Genomic DNA, 19207 nt, shown 5'->3' on the forward strand with positions numbered 1-19207 from the left:
TCAGCTGATGCTTCTCTCAGAGCAGTAGCCTACTGGCATGAACAATATAATACATGGAGCGGGAGCTTACAGACTTTCACTGCAGCAACTTGAGGGACTATTGTGCAAGCTCCAGGAAGGAAAAGGCACGTGATGGGAAAGATCTAGGGGGTTAAGTGGAATCATTTCAGACCAATTCTAAGTGACCATGTAGATTATTGAAGGGACAAACACACTCTGCAGGACTTATATGCAGAATATACTGGCTGTGCCTGTCTTTCTCTTTCACACACATGCACATCTAGGCTTTCTTTTCCCCCCTCACTTCATGACAGCAGCAGCAGCCTCTTTGTAAGATTTCTGCATGTTCTTTCTGCCTGTCTCTGCAAGAATGTGCAGTGTACTCACTCTGGCTGAATGAAAGCTCAGGGAGCATGTGCTGCTTTCTGTCTCTGCTTCAGAGTTCCTGCAGCCTCCGAGTTTTCCTTCTGTCTCTTGGAGCTGCTGCATACCTTGCCTGACAGTGGGGATCCCTGATGCAAAGCTACTAAGAGAAGTTCCCGTGGATGTTGCTTGTTCTTCTAACATTTTTCTGACACCCCCCTTCTGGGCACTCTTGTTTGCATTGCAAAATACAAGTGTGTATGGGTGGGACTGAGGAAGACTTGATCAACTGAAAGGCTTGGATTCACCCTTGGGGCATAGAAAACTATGTCTGTAACCCAATCGGAGGATGGATTTCCATCGTGCAGGAACTGGTCATTGAATGCAGAGGTGAATGGCTCTCAGGGACCCTTTGGAAACCCTTCTGCAGATTATGATGAGGAGGAATTTCTTCAGTACCTTTGGAATGAGTATTTGCGTCCCAAAGAATATGAATGGCTTCTCATTGCTGGATATATTATAGTATTTCTTGTGGCTCTCATAGGAAACATCCTGGGTGAGTACCACCATATACTTTCTATATGTGTCTGATAGTCTAACTGTCAATATGACACCTGTTAAATACTGACAGAACTTTCAGCATTAGTAGCACAGTTCTTGTATATGGCAATCTGGCTTATTTGTTTTAAGGTAAAACATTATTAAATTGCAGCCTAATATTATGATTGATGTGGACTTGCTTATTTCGGTTTAATCTGATTCGACACCGGAAATATTTATGCTTCCCTGGTGCAATATGATAATACAGGAACGTGAAACTATTAGGGAATTCTAATAAATCAATTTACACAGAGATTGTAAACATTTTCACTTAAAAGTAAGCTGCCATTCAGTGCTATGTTCAAGTTAGGTGTCCTTAGGTTGTTAGAAAGTCTTCTCATTGACCTAATCGTTGTAGCAAGTCAGCAATGACAGTCAAGGAATGAACACTGATCCTCAACACATTTCATGAGTAAAAGTCATATTGTTTTAAACAAGACTTCAAGAACCATATTTGGATTGATTTAGTTATTTAGAACTAAAACTTGCTTGCTAAAAGGCAACTGACTATGTCACTGTCCATGGAGGAGTGGTGCTGAAATGTTTAAACTTCATTCATATCACTATAATTCCGACTATCAGTTACTCATGTAGAATTGTGAATGACTGCTTATGCCTGTTGTTTCATTCATATCAATAGAATTCTGAATGGAAATTTATCCTTGTAGGGCTAGCAGCTGTTCTTCACAGTTTTTAATACTGATGATGCTTATAGCCCTGGATCAGGATGCTGTTTCAGATAATCCCAGCCAAATTGGCAGAGCTTAAAAGTAGCATTGAAATAGACAAGATGTGCTGCTAACTAAGTGCCAGTTGAAGCTCACTGAAATAATTGGCAGCCAATATACGAGATATTATAGAGCTTTCTGGCTCTAATTCTTCTAGTATGAGACCTCCCAGATACGTAGAACTAACTAGTTGTCAGGGTGAGAGGAAATGCATGTTAAAACCCACACTTTTCATGGTTTGCAACCAGAAATAAATATTGATGCTATACTAATCATTCCCCTTTCAGGTATACAAGGGATGCTCAACACTTTGGGAGCAAGTCTAAGCAGGTCTAATATCAGATGTTAGAACCATGTTATTCCACAGTGCTTACTCTCAGGAAATTGGCCTAAGATTGCATCCTTTGTGTTGCAGTGCTCCTCTGACAATTAGAACAGGGAGAGGAAGAACTGGGGGATTTATAGGGAGGTGTAGATAAGATAAAAAGGCATCAGAATCTGGACTTGGAAGTCCTAGAGCATGCTGGGCAAATGAACTGGGAATTACAAACTGGTGGTTCAGGTTATTTGGGGGGAAGGACAGGGGTGCTGGAGACACAGCAAGTGTTATGATACTGCATATATGGAGGGATAAAAGAGAAAAAGGAGAAAACTGATAAAATAGACCTAGGTTTTTAAAGAGAAGTGAAGGAATTACATCAAACAACTTGAGAGAATGAATGCATGAGCCATGCATGAGTCATGGGAGAAGGGATAGTGCACCTGATGCACCTGATAGAAGGGACATTTGAGAACTAACCAACACATCCAATCAGTGGGGTCTGATGGCATTCACCTGAGAATTTTGTGAAGAACTCAAATTGTTTACCTTTTGGCAAAAAAAAAATTGACCCCTTTTTCTCTAAAATAATTATCCTTATCAGAAAAAGATAATATAATGCCATTAAAAAAAAAAAAAAAAAGCTCACATGAGATCCCAGGACACTACAGATCTCTCAGCTTAACTTTCCTCCCAAGTAAAATGGGTGGAAATCATTATGAAGGCTAGAATTTTATTCAAGCTCTGTAGGTCAGAGGAGAGAGAGAGAGAGTGCCTGAATGCATGCTGGAGGTCTATGAGAACAGTGGGAAGGGGACACTGACCATCCTGGCTGAGCAGGGACCCCATCATTCTATGAGCCGCTTGGGTATGTTGAAACAAACTCAAGACATGTCTGTTTGGCAAAATAATTTATTATTGCCTTTGGCATCACTAATCTGTTTTCCCCTCTGTTTACTAATTAAAGCTGTTACACCATGACACCTCATAGTAGAAACAGTGTAATAGAAATAATTAAAAAATTAAATGGCAAGCTTATCAAGCAGTTTAAAGATTAATAAGCAGAATGGCAAGGTTTAATGATGCAATAGTCTAGCCCTGTAGAATAAGCAGCTACTATACAAGGTCACTGCTGCTCAATGTAAATTTGGACTGTCGAGGTGATCCGGTCAGGAGCTTACCTCACACCTGATCACAGCAATCAAGCAAGGTAAGTTCACCAGATGATCATGTTGGTCTCAAAGTTCACAGGTGCCAAATGGTGTCCTGGTTTTATTTATTTTAAAACTGGCATGACGGCTAAACCTTTATTGCTAGATATAGTGGTAAGTAGGAGGGTCATGAGGAATTTTAGAAATGGAAAACAATCTGGAAACTCTATCCTCAACAATCTCTATCTGAAGGATTCAATGACCTCTCAAGGCACAGCCATGCTAATTTCCCCTCTCTCCTTTCTTTTCCTTTAGTGGACACTTATTTAATCCAGGCTGATATTTTGGCTTTCTTTATTTTGGTTAATTTATGTATTTTCTGCATATCTGAGGAGTCCCCTGAGTATATAGTGAACCCAACCTTGACTGTGTGTAGCCTAGTTTTGCTGCTTTCATGACTGAAACAGGGGTCACTTTACAGTTAGGAATAGTGATAGAAGAACAAGCCTTGCTAAAGTAGGAACAGCATGGTTTCTGCAAAGCTATGACTTGTTTTTAATTAATCTCAGAATGCTAAGACAATGTCAGAAAACACGTGCACCTGATGAACCTTGAGGCAATCCTGTAGAATGAGGCAATCCTGTAGACACCACAGACTTTTGAGTTTCAAAAAACTTTTGAACAAGTTGATTACCATAGACTCCTAAGAGGATGGGAATAATATGCATTAAACAATGAGTATGGATGAAAAAAGAGTAGATCCCTTCTGCATGCCTTCTCCAATTTTGTCCTGCTCCATTATCTTTTTACAGTTCCATTTCCAGCAAGGGAAGAGGATATAAGAAAGTGGCTACATAGCATTCTACCATGTTCTATTATATCTCATGAGCCACAAGACTTTATTACCTTTTTATTTCTCTACAAGTTGTAGAGTACTCCAACTCATAATAATAGCTTAAGTATGGTGGAAACCATTCCCTTAATGTGCTTGTGTGCTTATGTGGAGATCAATAAAAAGCATTAATTTATATCACAGAACTGCTGCCCAAGAGGATTGTTTAGCAGTGAGGAAAATAATAGTGAAAATCAGCATGCATTTGTTTGGTAGAATTTTGTGAAACATAAATCCGGGAGATCTGTACATTGCAGTTTTTAATTCTCCAATAATTAGACAAATTCTGGAGCACAAGGCTAAGGGGTATTATAAATGATAGCTATAAGGAACTTTAATGAACAGTATGCCACTTTCTGGGATCAAACAACAAGATATGGCTGTCCCATGATTTGCTGATCAGGTTGCAGAAACATCGGTCTGTCAACTGGTAAAACTGTCAAACTAGTAGAAACCATCAGACACGTTAGAATAATGTTTAAACATTATTAGTTCACAGTATGTAAAGATGAAACCCAAATCTTCAGATTAGGTTGATTCCTCCTAGATGTATTATACTTATTCATTCTACACCATATGATCAGGCCTCCCAAAGAGATACACAGTTAAAAAAAAATACCAAAATATTACAAAATCACACACCGTATCAGGCCATCATTGTGGCTTTTTTCATCAAATATGTTTTCTATGTGTAGTCTTCTTTTACTTTATGAAAATTTGTTTAGTCTTGCTAGAAAAGCAGCTTCTCTTCCATTGAAAGACCCTGAAGGAACAACAATCAATGCCCCCAAGAAATATGGTTCCATGTACAGGATCCTTTCACAATTGGCTGCTGCACACATCAAATGATACTGGGCATACTGTTTTAAGTGGTAGTTCCCTGGATTCAGAATAATAAGGATACTACTGGTCTAGTAGTGTATTTGCAGCAGGGATCAGTCAGATGTCTCTGGGAAATAGAGCAGAAATGGAATAGCTATTTCCATTGTTTGAGCCTGGTAATCTGGCATTCAGTGGTATAGCATTTCTTCAAGAAGTTCATTCTCCACCCCGCACCCCGGTGACAGGTAGTAGATGTGGAAAGATCTTTGTGAATTTGCACAATCACTTTTTAAGAGCCAGGGTTGTGTAGTGGGAAGGATGTCACATTTGGATGAGGGGGACCCGGTGTTAAATTACCACTCATTAAAAAAAAAAAGGTAACTGTGCATATTGTTCCCTCAGACAGAAGGGAAGGATAAAATATGCAAACACTTAACATGCAAGGAAAGCTGCTTGCTGACTCACCATAAGGCAAGCCCCATAGTTCAGATTTAACTCCAAATCAATCCTCACACCAATGGCAACTTCAGATACGGATCTGAGGGTCTGTGAGGGGCTGTGGTGGAGAAGGGGACTTGGTGCTTAAGCAGGACATCTCACTCAGCATTTTGTACTCCTGTTTATATCATTACAAAACCCAAATTATTGATCCTGCAAAAGGCTCAAGGCTTCCCTGTTGATGCTGCAGCTGCCAATGCAGCAGGGCAGCAACAAGACTTCCACCTGGCAGGTTTCCTTCCCCTTTCCCCTGCCCCAGTCCCCAGCAGCACCTACTCCCCACTTTACAGGGGGACTTGCTTTTAAAAATTGTTGGTTTATTATAATATCATAGTGATCTGTCTATCAGGTTCTTTTCATATTCACCCTTTGTTTAAGAAAAAAAGTCTCTGGCCTCTTGCAATGCAGACATATGCCTTTCCACAGACTAAGCTAGAAGTTTTCTTTTTAGAGTGAAATCTGGGGATCCAGACAACCTGATAGGCAGACAGGTTTTCTATCTTTATAGGGATATAAGTAATCAATTGCCATTTTTTTTTAAAAAAAAGCTCTTGGGCGGTGGGAGGGGATGAGTGTTGCAAGTGCTTGGAAGTACCATGATGGCGGGGGCGGGGGGGCACTTCCCAGTAGCATCCAAAGTGGGGCAATCAATATATATCTAAGTGACCATGTACTCCTTATTGGGATATTTGATTAATGTAGTAGTTTGCCCAGTCATTGAAGCATGATGCTGAGTGTAGTAAATAAATCTCCCAAGAAGGATATCACAAAAAAAGGTGAACTCACATTTATTCAAGTCGATCACGTTCGCATTTAGGTTGCAGTCAAAAGAAACCTAACCTAAAGAGTACTTTCACTATCACAAATGGCCAGCTTGTCTGGTATTATGTGTGTGGGAGTATGAGGGCATTGTATCTACAGGAGTGACCTGCAGAGAGATTTGTCTCCATGGAAGGCCATGCAGAGAGAGAGAGAAGTCAGTTCCCAGGTTATAATAAAGAGAGGCACCCTATTCAAGTAGGTAACACCTATACACTCTTAGTGCCCCTTCAAGGTCCAAGCATGCTGAGTTGCCTCACTTCAACCTCTCATTATTAAAGCAAAGTTTGAATCCAGTGGCACCTTTAAGACCAACAAAGTTTAATTCTGGGTATAAGCTTTCATGTGGGTGCACATTTCTTCTTCTCCTTTACTGTTCTCCTTGATCAGCAGGCATACTTTTCACAAGAGAAAAAAAGTAAAATTTAAATTTATTATTAGTTAATAATAATTGCTTTAAAACAATGAGGATGAGTTACACAGTCCTTGGGTTCCCCACATGACCATCATGAGGACTTCCAGGCAGATGTGCTCTGAGAATTCTGTGCTTAAAGCCAAATTCCCAGGTGTCTGGTGACCTCATTCAGATAGGGGCCATAGAGAGAGAGAGAGGAGGGCTAGCCTTCCCCCTGCCCCTCATACTGTTTTCCCACCTTGAAATGACTCTAGAGAATTACGGCTTGCCCCATTGGAGAAACTTCTAAGTAGTCATCAGTACATATAAGTTTCCCAAGCAGGCAAATAGCAATGGGGGGGGGGGGGAGTGGACAATTTGGGTCATAAAAGGAGTTTAAGCTCATTCTTCCCATGTGCAGCTATCTCGATTTGCATTCAATCTGCACACACCTCAGAATTAAGTTTGGACCACAGAATTCTCGGGGCGCATCAGATTAAAATTGCTCATGGCAGTCACTTGTGGAGGCACAAGGACTTTGATCTGTGTGACTCAACACTACAAGATGTCATTTCCAATTTCTCCTTTAGAATACTTAGTATTTAATATGAGTGTACATCTCAGAGAAGTATAAATAATAAAGACTGGAGAGTCTGTTCTGAGTAGGTTAATTAGCTTTAATTGATGGTGAGAGCAGTGCATTGTTTTGTGGGACAGAAGTTTATGAAAAGTTTATGAAAAAGAGAGTATGAAAAAGGGCGGAAGGAGAGAGAAAGCGTATGAGAGAAAATGGGAGAGAAGGAAGGAAGCAAAGATGGGGGAAATGAGATTGCCACCTGTCTGTGGTCCCTCCCCTCTTCAAACCCCATACCTGTTGAATTGTTGCCTATGTGCAACTGATCAGTAGAAAAGGTCTTTGTGATCAATGCAAAAATGCTTTGTCAGAAAAAGGGGTGACTTTACTACTGAAATGAGGCAAATCTTTGATCTTTTGCAATGTTTTGTCCTACCCTAAACAATTTCTCAGCGGTACCATCATAGTTTCAACTGGCATTTGTAACCAGATAATATACTTTCTGCAGAAAGTTTTCTCAAATGGACAAAAGAAAAATGGGGACTCAAACAGCTCAGCTGGTATTTGCTCTTTCCTGTAAGGGCAGCAAGTGTCCTTCAGGCAAAGGATAAAACATGTATGTGTGTGAGGAAAACTCTTATCTTACATTTGCAGCCGCTGCAGGGAGCAGCCAGGCTGAATCCAACACCCACAGGTGGCTTCTAGGTGAGGGTAAATGAATGTTCCCTTTTTTGTTCACAGATTTTCTTTTGTCAGCAGGTTTGATTCTGTGTTCTTCTGTGGTTACTTCTGCAATATAGTTAGTATTTTGCATGCGAGTTGTATTGCTTGCATGTACTATAGATATCGGTTGCACGTAATGTGTGGTGGCGCTTTAATGCCGCAATTTAGGTGGGTGTGAGGAAACAGAAAATATCTCAAGAATAAAGAAGCACAAGTTCAATTTACACAGGTGAGAAGTGGGGGCTTTTCAGGACACTCACCAGGGATTCAATACTAGCCCTACCTGTACTGCACAATTGCAAGAATGCAGATCAATTGGAGATGCAGGTCTGTTGTGGTTGCTATTTTTTGTCAGGGCAGTCTCTTTTTATGCTCTCTTTTCTAGTCCATGTAACTGAATCCATTAACATTTAATATCTGCAGCAAATGTAATGCCAATAGTTCTGCCAGATGTTTGCTAATGATACAGAAAGGACTTCATGGTGTTCTTACAATGAAAGGTCCCAATATGTGACCTTGTACTCATACTGGTATCTCAGGAAACATCTTTAGTTTTTACAGTAATTTTTTTTTTAAGAAGAAGGTGGATTGGTGATGTACAGAATAATATCTATTCTGAATACTTTCAGAATATTCGTAGTAAAAATGAGGTGTTTCCCACATGGTGTTATTGTTTCCGTTCTGGCCACTTTCTGCTGCAGTTTATCTCTTGACAAAAATATGTAATCTTTCATTGAAATCTGCCTCCGTTCCTGAGGACTGGAAGGTAGTAAATGCCACACTCATCTTTAAAAAGGGTTCCAGAGGAGATCTGGGAAATTACAAGCCTGTCAGTCTGACTTCAATACCGGGAAAGTTGGTAAAAAGCATTATCAAGGCACATTGATGCACACAAATTACTGAGGAATACTCAGCATGGGTTGGGGAGGGACTGTGGCTCAGTGGTAGAGCATCTGCTTGGGAAGCAGAAGGTCCCAGGTTCAATCCCTGGCATCTCCAAAAAAGGGTCCAGGCAAATAGGTGTGAAAAACCTCAGCTTGAGACCCTGGAGAGCCGCTGCCAGTCTGAGAAGACAATACTGACTTTGATGGAACAAAGGTCTGATTCAGTATAAGGCAGCTTCATATGTTCATACGTTCTGTAAGGGAAAATCTTGCCTCACTAACCTGTTACAGTTCTTTGAGGGGGTGAACAAACATGTGGACAAAGGGGACCCAATAGATGCTGTTTACCTTGACTTCCAGAAAGTTTTAGATAAAGTTCCTCATCAAAGGCTCCTTAGTAAGCTCAAGAGTCATGGAGTAAAAGGACAGGTCCTCTTGTGGATCAAAAACTGGCTAATTAATAGGAAGCAGAGAGTGAGTATAAATGGGCAGTCTTCACAGTGGAGGACGGTAAGCAGTGGAGTGCCGCAGGACTCAGTACTGGGTCCCATGCTCTTTAACTTGTTTATTAATGATCTGGAGTTGGGAGTGAGCAGTGAAGTGGCCAAGTTTGCAGATGACACTAAATTGTTCAGGGTGAGGAGAACCAGAGAAGATTGTGAGGCACTCCAAAGGGATGTGTTGAGGCTGGGTGAGTGGGCATCAACGTGGCAGATGAGGTTCAATGTGGCCAAGTGCAAAGTAATGCACATTGGGGCCAAGAATCCCAGCTACAAATACAAGTTGATGGGTTGTGAACTGGCAGAGACTAACCAAGAGAGAGATCTTGGGGTCGTGGTAGATAACTTACTGAAAATGTCAAGACAATGTGTGATTGCAATAAAAAAGGTCAACAACATGCTGGGAATTATTAGGAAGGGAATTGAAAACAAATCAGCCAGTATCATTATATCCTGGATAAATCGATGGTGCGGTCTCATTTGGAATACTGTGTACAATTCTGGTCACCCCACCTCAAAAAGGATATTATAGCATTGGAAAAAGTGCAGAAAAGGGCAACTAGAATGAATAAAGGTTTGGAACACTTTCCCTATGAAGAAAGGTTAAAACGCTTGGGGCTCTTTAGCTTGGAGAAATGTCGACTGCGGGGTGACATGATAGAGGTTTACAAGATTATGCATGGGATGGAGAAAGATGTACTTTTCTCCCTTTCTCCCAATACAAGAACTCGTGGGCATTCAATGAAATTGCTGAAGAGTCGGGTTAGAATGGATAAAAGAAGGTACTTCTTCACCCAAAGGGTGATTAACATGTGGAATTCACTGCCACAGGAGGTGTTGGTGGCTACAAGCATAGCCAGCTTTAAGAGGGGATTGGATAAAAATATGGAGCAGAGGTCCATCAGTGGCCTCAGTATATATATATGTGTGTGTACTTCTTCACCCAAACAGATATACACACACACACACATATTTGCCACTGTGTGACACAGAGTGTTGGACTGGATAGGCCATTGGCCTGATCCAAAATGGCTTCTCTTATATTCTTATGTTCTTGGCTTCTACCTGTTCTCTGGAGCTATTAGTTTTCACCTTGCATTTCACCCATTGTTTTCCCATTGGGAACACTTTTACGCTGATCCTCTTCTAGCAATCAAACTATGTTTGTTTGCATGTAAATTGTTTCTTGCTCTCATTGCTTCTTCCCACTTCCCCCTAACAAGACTGTAACTGGGGAACAACACTACTCTCTGCTCTCTTTCCCCACCTTAGTAATGAAGAATTGTTATCTCTGGTGCTGACAAATTTCACTTTTTTAAAACACTCACCTGATAGCAACTCAGGCACAGGAGTTAATTTTTTTCTTCCCACATGTTTGCAGTAATTGGTACCATTTTCTTTCTGTGCCCTGGCCACAGTTGTTTTTTGCCATAGCCATCTGCTTTAGGGTTCTCAGTTCCAGTTTGGAAAATACTTGAAGGTTTTGGGGGGTGGAGTCTGAGGCAGGTAGGGAGGGGAGGGGCTTCAGCAAGGTATAATATCATAGACTCCACCTTCCAAAACAGCCATTTTCTCCAGGTGAACTGATCTCTATTGCCAGGAGATCAGTTATTATCCTAGGAGATCTCTGGCCAGCACCTGGAGGATGACACCCCTAACCTGCTTCCTTATGCCTTCAGAGGGGACAGGAAGGCTGATCGTTCTTTCCAGCCACTCAGCCTTCACTGCTTGCCTTTGTGCTTGGCTCTTTTGACATGGCCCCCTTTCCCCTCAGAAAGGATTCCCCACCCCCGGCATAGACAAGTCTGTAAGCAAGTGGGGTTTTTTTAGAATGCCTTTCTTGATATCCAGCATGACCTCCCCCCACCATTACTATCTTTATTTTTCATGGACATTTGGATTTTGTTTGGTTTTTTTTAAGTGGTTTGGGAGCATTTGTTATCACTTTTGATTTTGGTGGGAACTGTTGCAGAGCAATCCTGTTGGCCCCTCTTCATTGCTTTGGGCCTACTGGAGACATTTATGGGACTAAAGTACCGGCTGCATGCCAAGCCCCTCTTCTGGCAACTGCCCAAGAAAACAAATTTCAAAGGAGGGATGGCAACATGACACCATCAATGACAACAGCCCCCTCACTCAAAAAATCCTGACTTTTTAAGGCACATCTGTGAGAAATTAAACCAATGTAGCAACCTGAAAAATGCAGACAGAGAGAGGCCATGCGGAATGCCTGTGCTCTATTCGATTCCGATGCTAGAAGATTGACTGCTAAGAAAAGCAAGAATAAATTTTGTGTGCAAACCCCCCTCTCACATGTTATCAAGATTCTTCCTATAAACTTACCAGAGAGTAAATGTAGTAGGTTTAGAAGATCCATTTATTTTGGTTTCTGTTATTTTAGTTTACATCAGTTGATAGAAAACATGTGTGTGTGTACTTGTGTGTCCATACATACTCATATTACCTTTTTGATATCTAAATACACTCTTGCAGGCTCCCTGGCTTTGTTTAATTGAACAAAAATGTCTATGGAGGCAAGTATTGGTATTGCTATTGCTATTAGTATATATCCAGCTTCATAATCCAAGACTCAAGGTCACAGCTGCAGCTTCCAGTCACACAAAGGTATCTGCAGTAATCCAGAGGCCTCTGAGGGGCCATCTAATGCTAGTCAGGAAATTCATTTGACTACCTAAGGTATTAATTTAGCTTGAGAATGTCAGGCCTCAAATTAATCTTCAGATGGCCTTTTCAGAACACTTCAGATGGTGCTCAACTCAGTCACAAGTGGTTTAAGAAATAAGTTTCTGTTGCATTTTCAAACTAACCGTAATGTTGCGAATCCCAGATCTAAATGCAGCTCCTATGCCTTTAATGACTGGTAGACCCTTTAATATACTTGGTACAGCTTTTACTCTCATAGGACTACAATGAGAGGAGGAGTCAACATTTATGCAGGGGATTCTTTAGAGATTGCATTCATTGCAGAAACACAATCCATGTGACTGTTCCTCTGGGGATTTTCTACACAACACAGTGATTCTGCTAATAGATTATTGTGTTGATGAATCATTATGTGGAATGGAGGGTGTATATTTGTGTATTTCAAAGAAAGAACACCACTGGCTTATAAGGATGTGTGTGTATGTGTGATTTTGGTGTGTGCTCATATAATCTCATCAATATAGCAATGTTAATTCTCTGTTTCACGACTTCTGGTCTTTGGATACCTCCTCCTTTTCAGACTACAAGATTATTCGTGCACCAAGGCCAAATATTATTACAAATAAATATATCAAGGAAAAACATAAGCAGTCTGAGCTCAGAACTGTTTGTCGCTTGATTTGTAGTGGCTCAGTATATAGCCACTTTGTGTTGTCTAGGGATGAGCACAAACTGAGAAAATGTGGTTCAGTTCCTGGTTTGGGGTGTTCATGAACCACAAACTGCCACAAACTTTAATGGGTTAAATTAACAGGATTGGTATGTGAAGTTCGTCAGGTGGTAGAACAGCCTCCTCAGCAGGGCTTTTGTAGCAGGAACTCCTTTGCATATTATGCCACACACCCCTGATGTAGCCAATCCTCCAAGAGCTTATAGGGCTCTAAGTACAGGGTCTACTGTAAGCTCCAGGGGGATTGTGGCCTGGTATGCAAAGGAGTTTCTGATACAAAAAAAGCCCTGGTCCTCAGTATGCTAGAGGCACCAAACTTGCAGGGGATCTCTAGCTGACTCTCCTCTACTACCTGACTTCCCAGTTGGGTAAGGATTGGATTGACAAGGTCCAAGTTACAGCCCCCCAAAGACGGTACTCCCAGGAAAGTGCTTTCTGGAGAAATGACAGAACTTGCCTTTGGAGGCTTGGGGAGGGACTGGAAGCATGGGGGATGCTTGCTTGCTTCCAGTGTCTGGCAGGGGGGATTGGTCTGCCTAGGTGAAGCTGCCTTGTGATTCTGGTGTCACTGGCTTTTTCCCTGAGCAATTCCACAGACTCTTATAACTGCAGCTTTCTTTTCCAGAGAGTGTGCTGGGGAGACCTTTGGGGGAGGTCTGTAACTGGGACCCCAGAAATGTAATCTGCCCCAACTTGGAGAGACTGTAGAAGAGCAGGTGGCAAGGTGAGGTTCCCTGTATGTTTAGTATGTGTAGCTTGCAAGTGGTCTACTCTATACACTTTTGAACCTGTACCAGACATTTCCCCCCAAAGCACTTTCTGGCCTAACTTTAGTCCTGTTGGCTTTGCAGTGCCACAGAAGCACTGATTCTGCTGGGCTTGCAAAAATGCCCCCCCCTTCAATTTCTACTGCAGAGATTCTTGGGGACTTTGTTTCTGTTCTGCTGGGCTTCTATTGGCCTTGCTTTTTTGCTGTCCCCCCACCATTGGAAACAATGGAGGATGGGGCACCTTCTTTGGAGGGCCATAACTCCATAAATCCAATCCTCATCAAACTTGGAGAGCAGGTAGAGAATCAGCCAGAGATTGTCTGTGCGTTTGGTGTCTCCAGCACAGGATCCATACACTCCTGAGCTCCTAGGAAGAAAGATAGGGTAGAAAAACAATAGGTTCTGAGAACAAAGGACTGTCTGTAAGTAAGCTTTGAACCTTACCTACATTTGGTGTAGAAATTCTTGCACTGTTCTGTGCTTATACTTCCAATGTATATATTTTCTTCTGTCTGCCTTTTTAAAATAAAAATCACATACATTTCTGATTTCCTTTTAGTATTACTTTTTACCTTTTCAAATGTAAACTGTGCCATCACCTTCTTCCTACCTGTGCCCATCTTTTGGTTCTAGTTTTCAGGCTGTTTCCCTGTTCATATGGGCTTGTCTGGTCACTATAAGCACCAGGGAAAGAAAGATGATTTTTTTAGGTACCCAAAACTTTAGATGGTGGCAACTGATGATTTTTAAAAGGTTTTAGATCCTTGTCTGGGTCAGTAGAGAGAAATCACACTAGTCTAGGTGCACACCTGAGGAGGCTGGATCCTTAGTCCCACCGCAAGACTTGCCTTCACGCAAAGGCACCAAGAAACCATCTGTGATGCACCTCTTCTCACTCACACAGACTGCCTACTACCCTCCACAAGGTCTCTCCTACAGGTTCAGGGTTACAAGTAGGTTATGCTGTCACTCTTCACTACCTTTCTGGCCTCTTTTAAAATCTATAGAGAGCCACCACCAATTCACATCTCAGATCCTCTCTCTCACTCACCGAGACATCAGCTCCTTTAATAATTGCCCCACAGGCTACCACCGTTTAAAACTGTTTCCCTGTTTCAGTATTTGGGATCTTTTGTTACACATTGACTCTTTAGTCAGCCATAAGCTGCCCTTCTCCACAGCTTCACTCAGTTAGACACAGTTTTAGCTCCGCAACTGCTCTCCTCAGCTCCCTTAACTGCTGTTTCAACCATCTCCCTGACTAACATTCCATCAGCTCCCACTGGCTGCTCTTAGGGAGAGGTGGAACCTAACCTGTCCATCATACATCTGAATTTGGATATCATTGAAAGAGCATGCATTGCATATTCTCACCACCTTGTAGATTTCCAATACCCCAATAGTACCAGCCATTTCCACTTGCTCAGCTTGTTCTTTTAATTTATATAAACGAGGGGTGGCCAACGGTAGCTCTCCAGATTTTTTTTGCCTACAACTCCCATCAGTCCCAGCCAGCATGGCCAATGGCTGGAGCTGATGGGAGTTGTAGGCAAAAAACATCTGGAGAGCTACCGTTGGTCACCCCTGATATAAACAAATACTGGGAGCTATAGGTATTGGCAGTAAGAGACTGGAAACATTAGCTGTCTGAGTCAGGTTTGCTGGTCAAAATTCATGTGTAGAGGGAGAGACTGCAGGAACCACCTGCAATGCTGTGGCAAAAACTAAAGAGTATAATGCAGGCAATGCGGTGGCTCCAAAAGTTGACTAGACCATGAGAAGCAGAGGCCCAACACCTCAGGCCATACTTTGTAACGGCTAAGCCAGATATTGCTTCAGGTGGTAAAGCTGAAGGATCTTCACAGATGGTTTTTCATGAGAGGAAACACATGGATCCATATTGAATTTGCTTTGTGTGTTTGAAAGAGAGATTTGGATTTATTGCCAAGCTCCCACAGGCATAAGCATTACACAGGGCTGCTATGCATGCACTCTTCTCCTGGAACACTCATCCATTCTGGATTTCAGACATCTGCATCTGAGTTGCTTTCAGGTTCATTACACCCAGTGTTTGCTGGAGTTTTATTGCCTGTCTAATGTTCACGAACAAATCTGTCCCAGAGATGCAGTTTTGTTTACATATTCTCTTATAGAAATACCAATTCATTTCCCTGCTGTTTGAAAGGATAGCTATTCTGCCATTTGAAGCAAAATAGAGAGCATTATAATCGAGGGAAAGGATTAAATCATAAGAGTTTCTGTGTGGTTCATAAATAATTACATGGGACCTGATTTGCATGTACCTGTGTTGTTACAGTTTTCATGTGATAGAAGAATTGGCTTGCATTCCTTCTGTCTGCCACTCACATAATGTAACATGATGTACTCAGTCCCCATTAAGAGCTCTAATATGACAGAGACTCATTAGTGAAATTCTTTACCCTCAAGACAAGTGGGGAAGAGTATGTGGATCAGACTGTTTGGGGTATGTGGCAGTACACACAGAGTGCCACTGGATCATGCATGCTACCTTAGAAATGTGATAAAGGGGAGAGCCACAAATCTGGTTCTCTATCCTGTAAAGATTGTCATCACCCAGAGAAGTTTCTGATCTGGGTACATGAGAAGCACAGCCATGCAGTCATAATTACAGTCAGGGCTTTTTTGGTGGAAAAAGCCCAGCAGTAGCTCATTTGCATATTAGGCCACACCCTGTGACACCAAGACAGCCGGAACTGCGTTCCTATGCATTCCTGCTTTTTTTTTTTAAAGCCCTGATTACAGTATTCACAGAGCAGCGTTATGTGTGGCGAAGGGTGCGTGAGTTTCTCCAGGCGACACATAGAAGGGCCACATTAAAATACTTTGCTGCATAGTTTGAAATAAGATTCTCCCACCACCCCTTCATATGATGTATGAAAATGTAACTCCAGGAGTAATTTGGATACTGTGGGTTTGTCTCATATTAGGTGCGTCACACACACTAAACAATCAATTTTAATGCAATTTGACATTAGATTTTACTATCTTAAATAGAAAAATCCATTTGCAAACAGTCTTAGTGTGAATGCACCTATGGATTAAGATATTGTCATTGTTATATTTCCTCCTGTCTTTCTGGGTCACAAACATAATTAAGCCTATTAACTCCTTTCCTCCTTCTCTCCCCACAGCACAGATATTACATGAGCATACTAGGAGCTTGGCTGATAGCCTGGATGGGGTAATTAGAACTGCCAACCTCCAGCAAGTGGCTGGAGAGCTCCTGCTATTACACTTGATCTCCAGGTGACCAAGATCGGTTCTCCTGGAGAAAATGGCTGTTTCAGAAGTTGCCATTATGCACCAAACTGTATCCTTCTGAGGCACCACCCCCAAAATCTCCAGTTATTTCCCAACCTGGATTTGGCAGCCCTAGATAAAAGTAATTCCTCTGGGCATTTGCAAATATTTCCCCCTTTTCCTTAGCTCGACAGCAAGATGTTGTCATGTAAAGGCACCAAGAGACCATGTGTGATTCATCTCTTCTCACTCACATAGACTGCTGAATCATATGACTCCTTTCCACCAAACTGTACCCTAAGACTCCTAATATGACTGGATCACATGACTTCCCTCCACCAAACTGTACCCTAAGACTCCTAATATGACTGGATCACATGACTCCCCTCCACCAAACTGTTCCCTATGTCTCCTGTTAAGTCTCCTTTCAAGGAACAAAGACTTCCACCAACAGAGAGTGACATTTTCGGACAGAAAGAGGCTTTCTCTGATGGAGAAAAATCTTTATTTGTTGGAAGAAGAACTGGTAAGAGGGTGTCATAGGATCCAGCCTAATATTGTTGCATTAACTTGTGATGGCAAATACCAAGGCCTTTTAAAAAGACTGCATGTATAGCTTCTCCAACCTGAATAGCCCCAACTAGCCTGATCTCAAAAGAACTCATAAAACTAAGCAGGGTCAGAGTCAGCCCTGGTTGGTACTTGGATGGAAAACATCAAGGAAGTCCAGGGTTACTATAAATCAGCTGTGACTTGCTGGGGACAAAATGAATATCTGTGTTTTTCCAATTGAGTTTTAAAAATGCCATGGACACAGAGTGTTGTGAGAAAGAAGGGGGACTTCAGATGAACCTTCAACCCCTGGAATTCTCAGAGTCTTTCAACCCCTGGGATTCTCAGAGCCTGTCAAAGGATCACCAACAGATTTGGGGCACCCTGTACATCAGTCACACAGATAGATGTTCCCTGGCCTCTGCCTCAGTCCTCATCTCTTTATAATCATGAAAGGGGGGGCGGGGATTGTGACCATTTGAGAGGTCCATTTATTCGGTGAAAAAAGGAAATGCTACCTAAGAGCTGACATTAGTATGCAGCTGGTTTTGGACTTATACTGGCCCATCACATATATCTTTCTTTTGCATAGAAAAGCAATCATGCCCTTGGGAGATCTCTTTCCCTGTTGGAAAAACGTGACCAGAGGCAAAAACCGTTATCAGAGTTGTATTTGGAATTAAAAGAAACCCAGAGCTGGTTACTCATTTCTTGCTGTTTTCCAGCTTCTGCTGACACACTGTGGCCAAACAAATGAATTGCAGCCACTATCATCCAGGGGCTGGGAGCCATGCCAGTTGTGTTTAACCTTGTTGCCAGATATTTTAAATAAGTAGTTAGACATTATTGTATCTCATTAAAACTGTAAGTAATACAGTAAGGGTTGCCAATTAAAACTACTTCTCAAACCTTAAGATGGGCAAAAATGATTTTTTTTAAAAAAGAATAGATTTCCTTTTGATCTTCAAGGCTTTTTTGAGCATGAGAGTTATCATATCTTTGGAATTCCTGTGTGAACCTGCCTACCAGGTAAGGTTCTGCTCTTTCACAGACTTAGGTGAGCAGCACAGACAGGGAATTTTCTATTAGGGTGCCTCATCTCTGGGATTCCCTCCCTGCAGAAACTCACCTGGCCATCCAGTTACAAGTTTTTGGATTTAAGGCAAAGGTATTTTTATTCTCTGTAGCCTTTTAGAATTTTGTGGACAATTGCTAATTGCTTTATCTGATTGTCCTGCTTTTTAATGTGCTTTTCTTGGTCTCATCTGATGCTATTTTAAATTATCTTATTGTATTTTTCCTCTGTTTATGCCTCATTCATCCATTTATCTTATTACTGTACTGTATGACTGGTTTTTTTAAAAGGATTTTTATTGTCAGAACCTGTCTCACCAATATTTATATTGAGATATAAAATATTTTCAATAAATGTCATGGTAGAATCTACTAACTCAAAAAGTATTCTTTTTGAAATTCTTTCCACCTGAAGCAATAGCGCTATATCCTTGGTATAAAGGAATAATGCATGAAAGATTAAGTCCTGTGGCACATCAGTGTTTGCTTAGCTGTTCATGGGTGGAGAGGGCATGCATTGGGAGCACATGGTGAATTGGAGGAAAGATCACTTTGAACTTCATTTGCAATTTCAATAGGGGTTTTTATTTCTTCTATATTGATTCTTTTTTGCAAAACTCAGTTTGTGTTGCAGTGTGGAAGAATCACCACATGCAGACAGTGACCAATTATTTCATAGTCAACCTGTCCCTGGCAGATGTCCTTGTCACCATCACGTGTCTTCCAGCAACCTTAGTGGTGGACATCACCGAGACATGGTTCCTTGGGGACAGCCTCTGCAAGGTGATCCCTTATTTGCAGGTATTGTTTTTCCAGGTTTGGGGTGTTCCTTACATTAAAGAGATTAATGCAACAGAATCTATACATG

At 41.6% G+C, this 19207-nt stretch overlaps 1 protein-coding gene across 2 annotated transcripts in view; it reads left to right on the plus strand.

Annotated features, from left to right (window-relative positions):
- Positions 1 to 607: 607 nt before the first annotated feature.
- HCRTR2 (hypocretin receptor 2) overlaps positions 608 to 19207 on the plus strand; it is a 39676-nt gene continuing 21076 nt past the window's right edge. The window contains exons 1-2 of one of the 2 annotated variants that reach the window (XM_060258307.1): positions 608 to 919; positions 18962 to 19140. In XM_060258307.1, the coding sequence (XP_060114290.1) occupies positions 691 to 919; positions 18962 to 19140 (408 nt within the window). In that variant the 5' untranslated portion in view covers positions 608 to 690. The remainder of the gene's footprint in view (positions 920 to 18961; positions 19141 to 19207) is intronic. The other variant, XM_060258316.1, reaches the window with a different exon arrangement.

Source organism: Heteronotia binoei, chromosome 1, assembly GCF_032191835.1.
Source record: "Heteronotia binoei isolate CCM8104 ecotype False Entrance Well chromosome 1, APGP_CSIRO_Hbin_v1, whole genome shotgun sequence".
Taxonomy (NCBI): domain Eukaryota; kingdom Metazoa; phylum Chordata; class Lepidosauria; order Squamata; family Gekkonidae; genus Heteronotia; species Heteronotia binoei.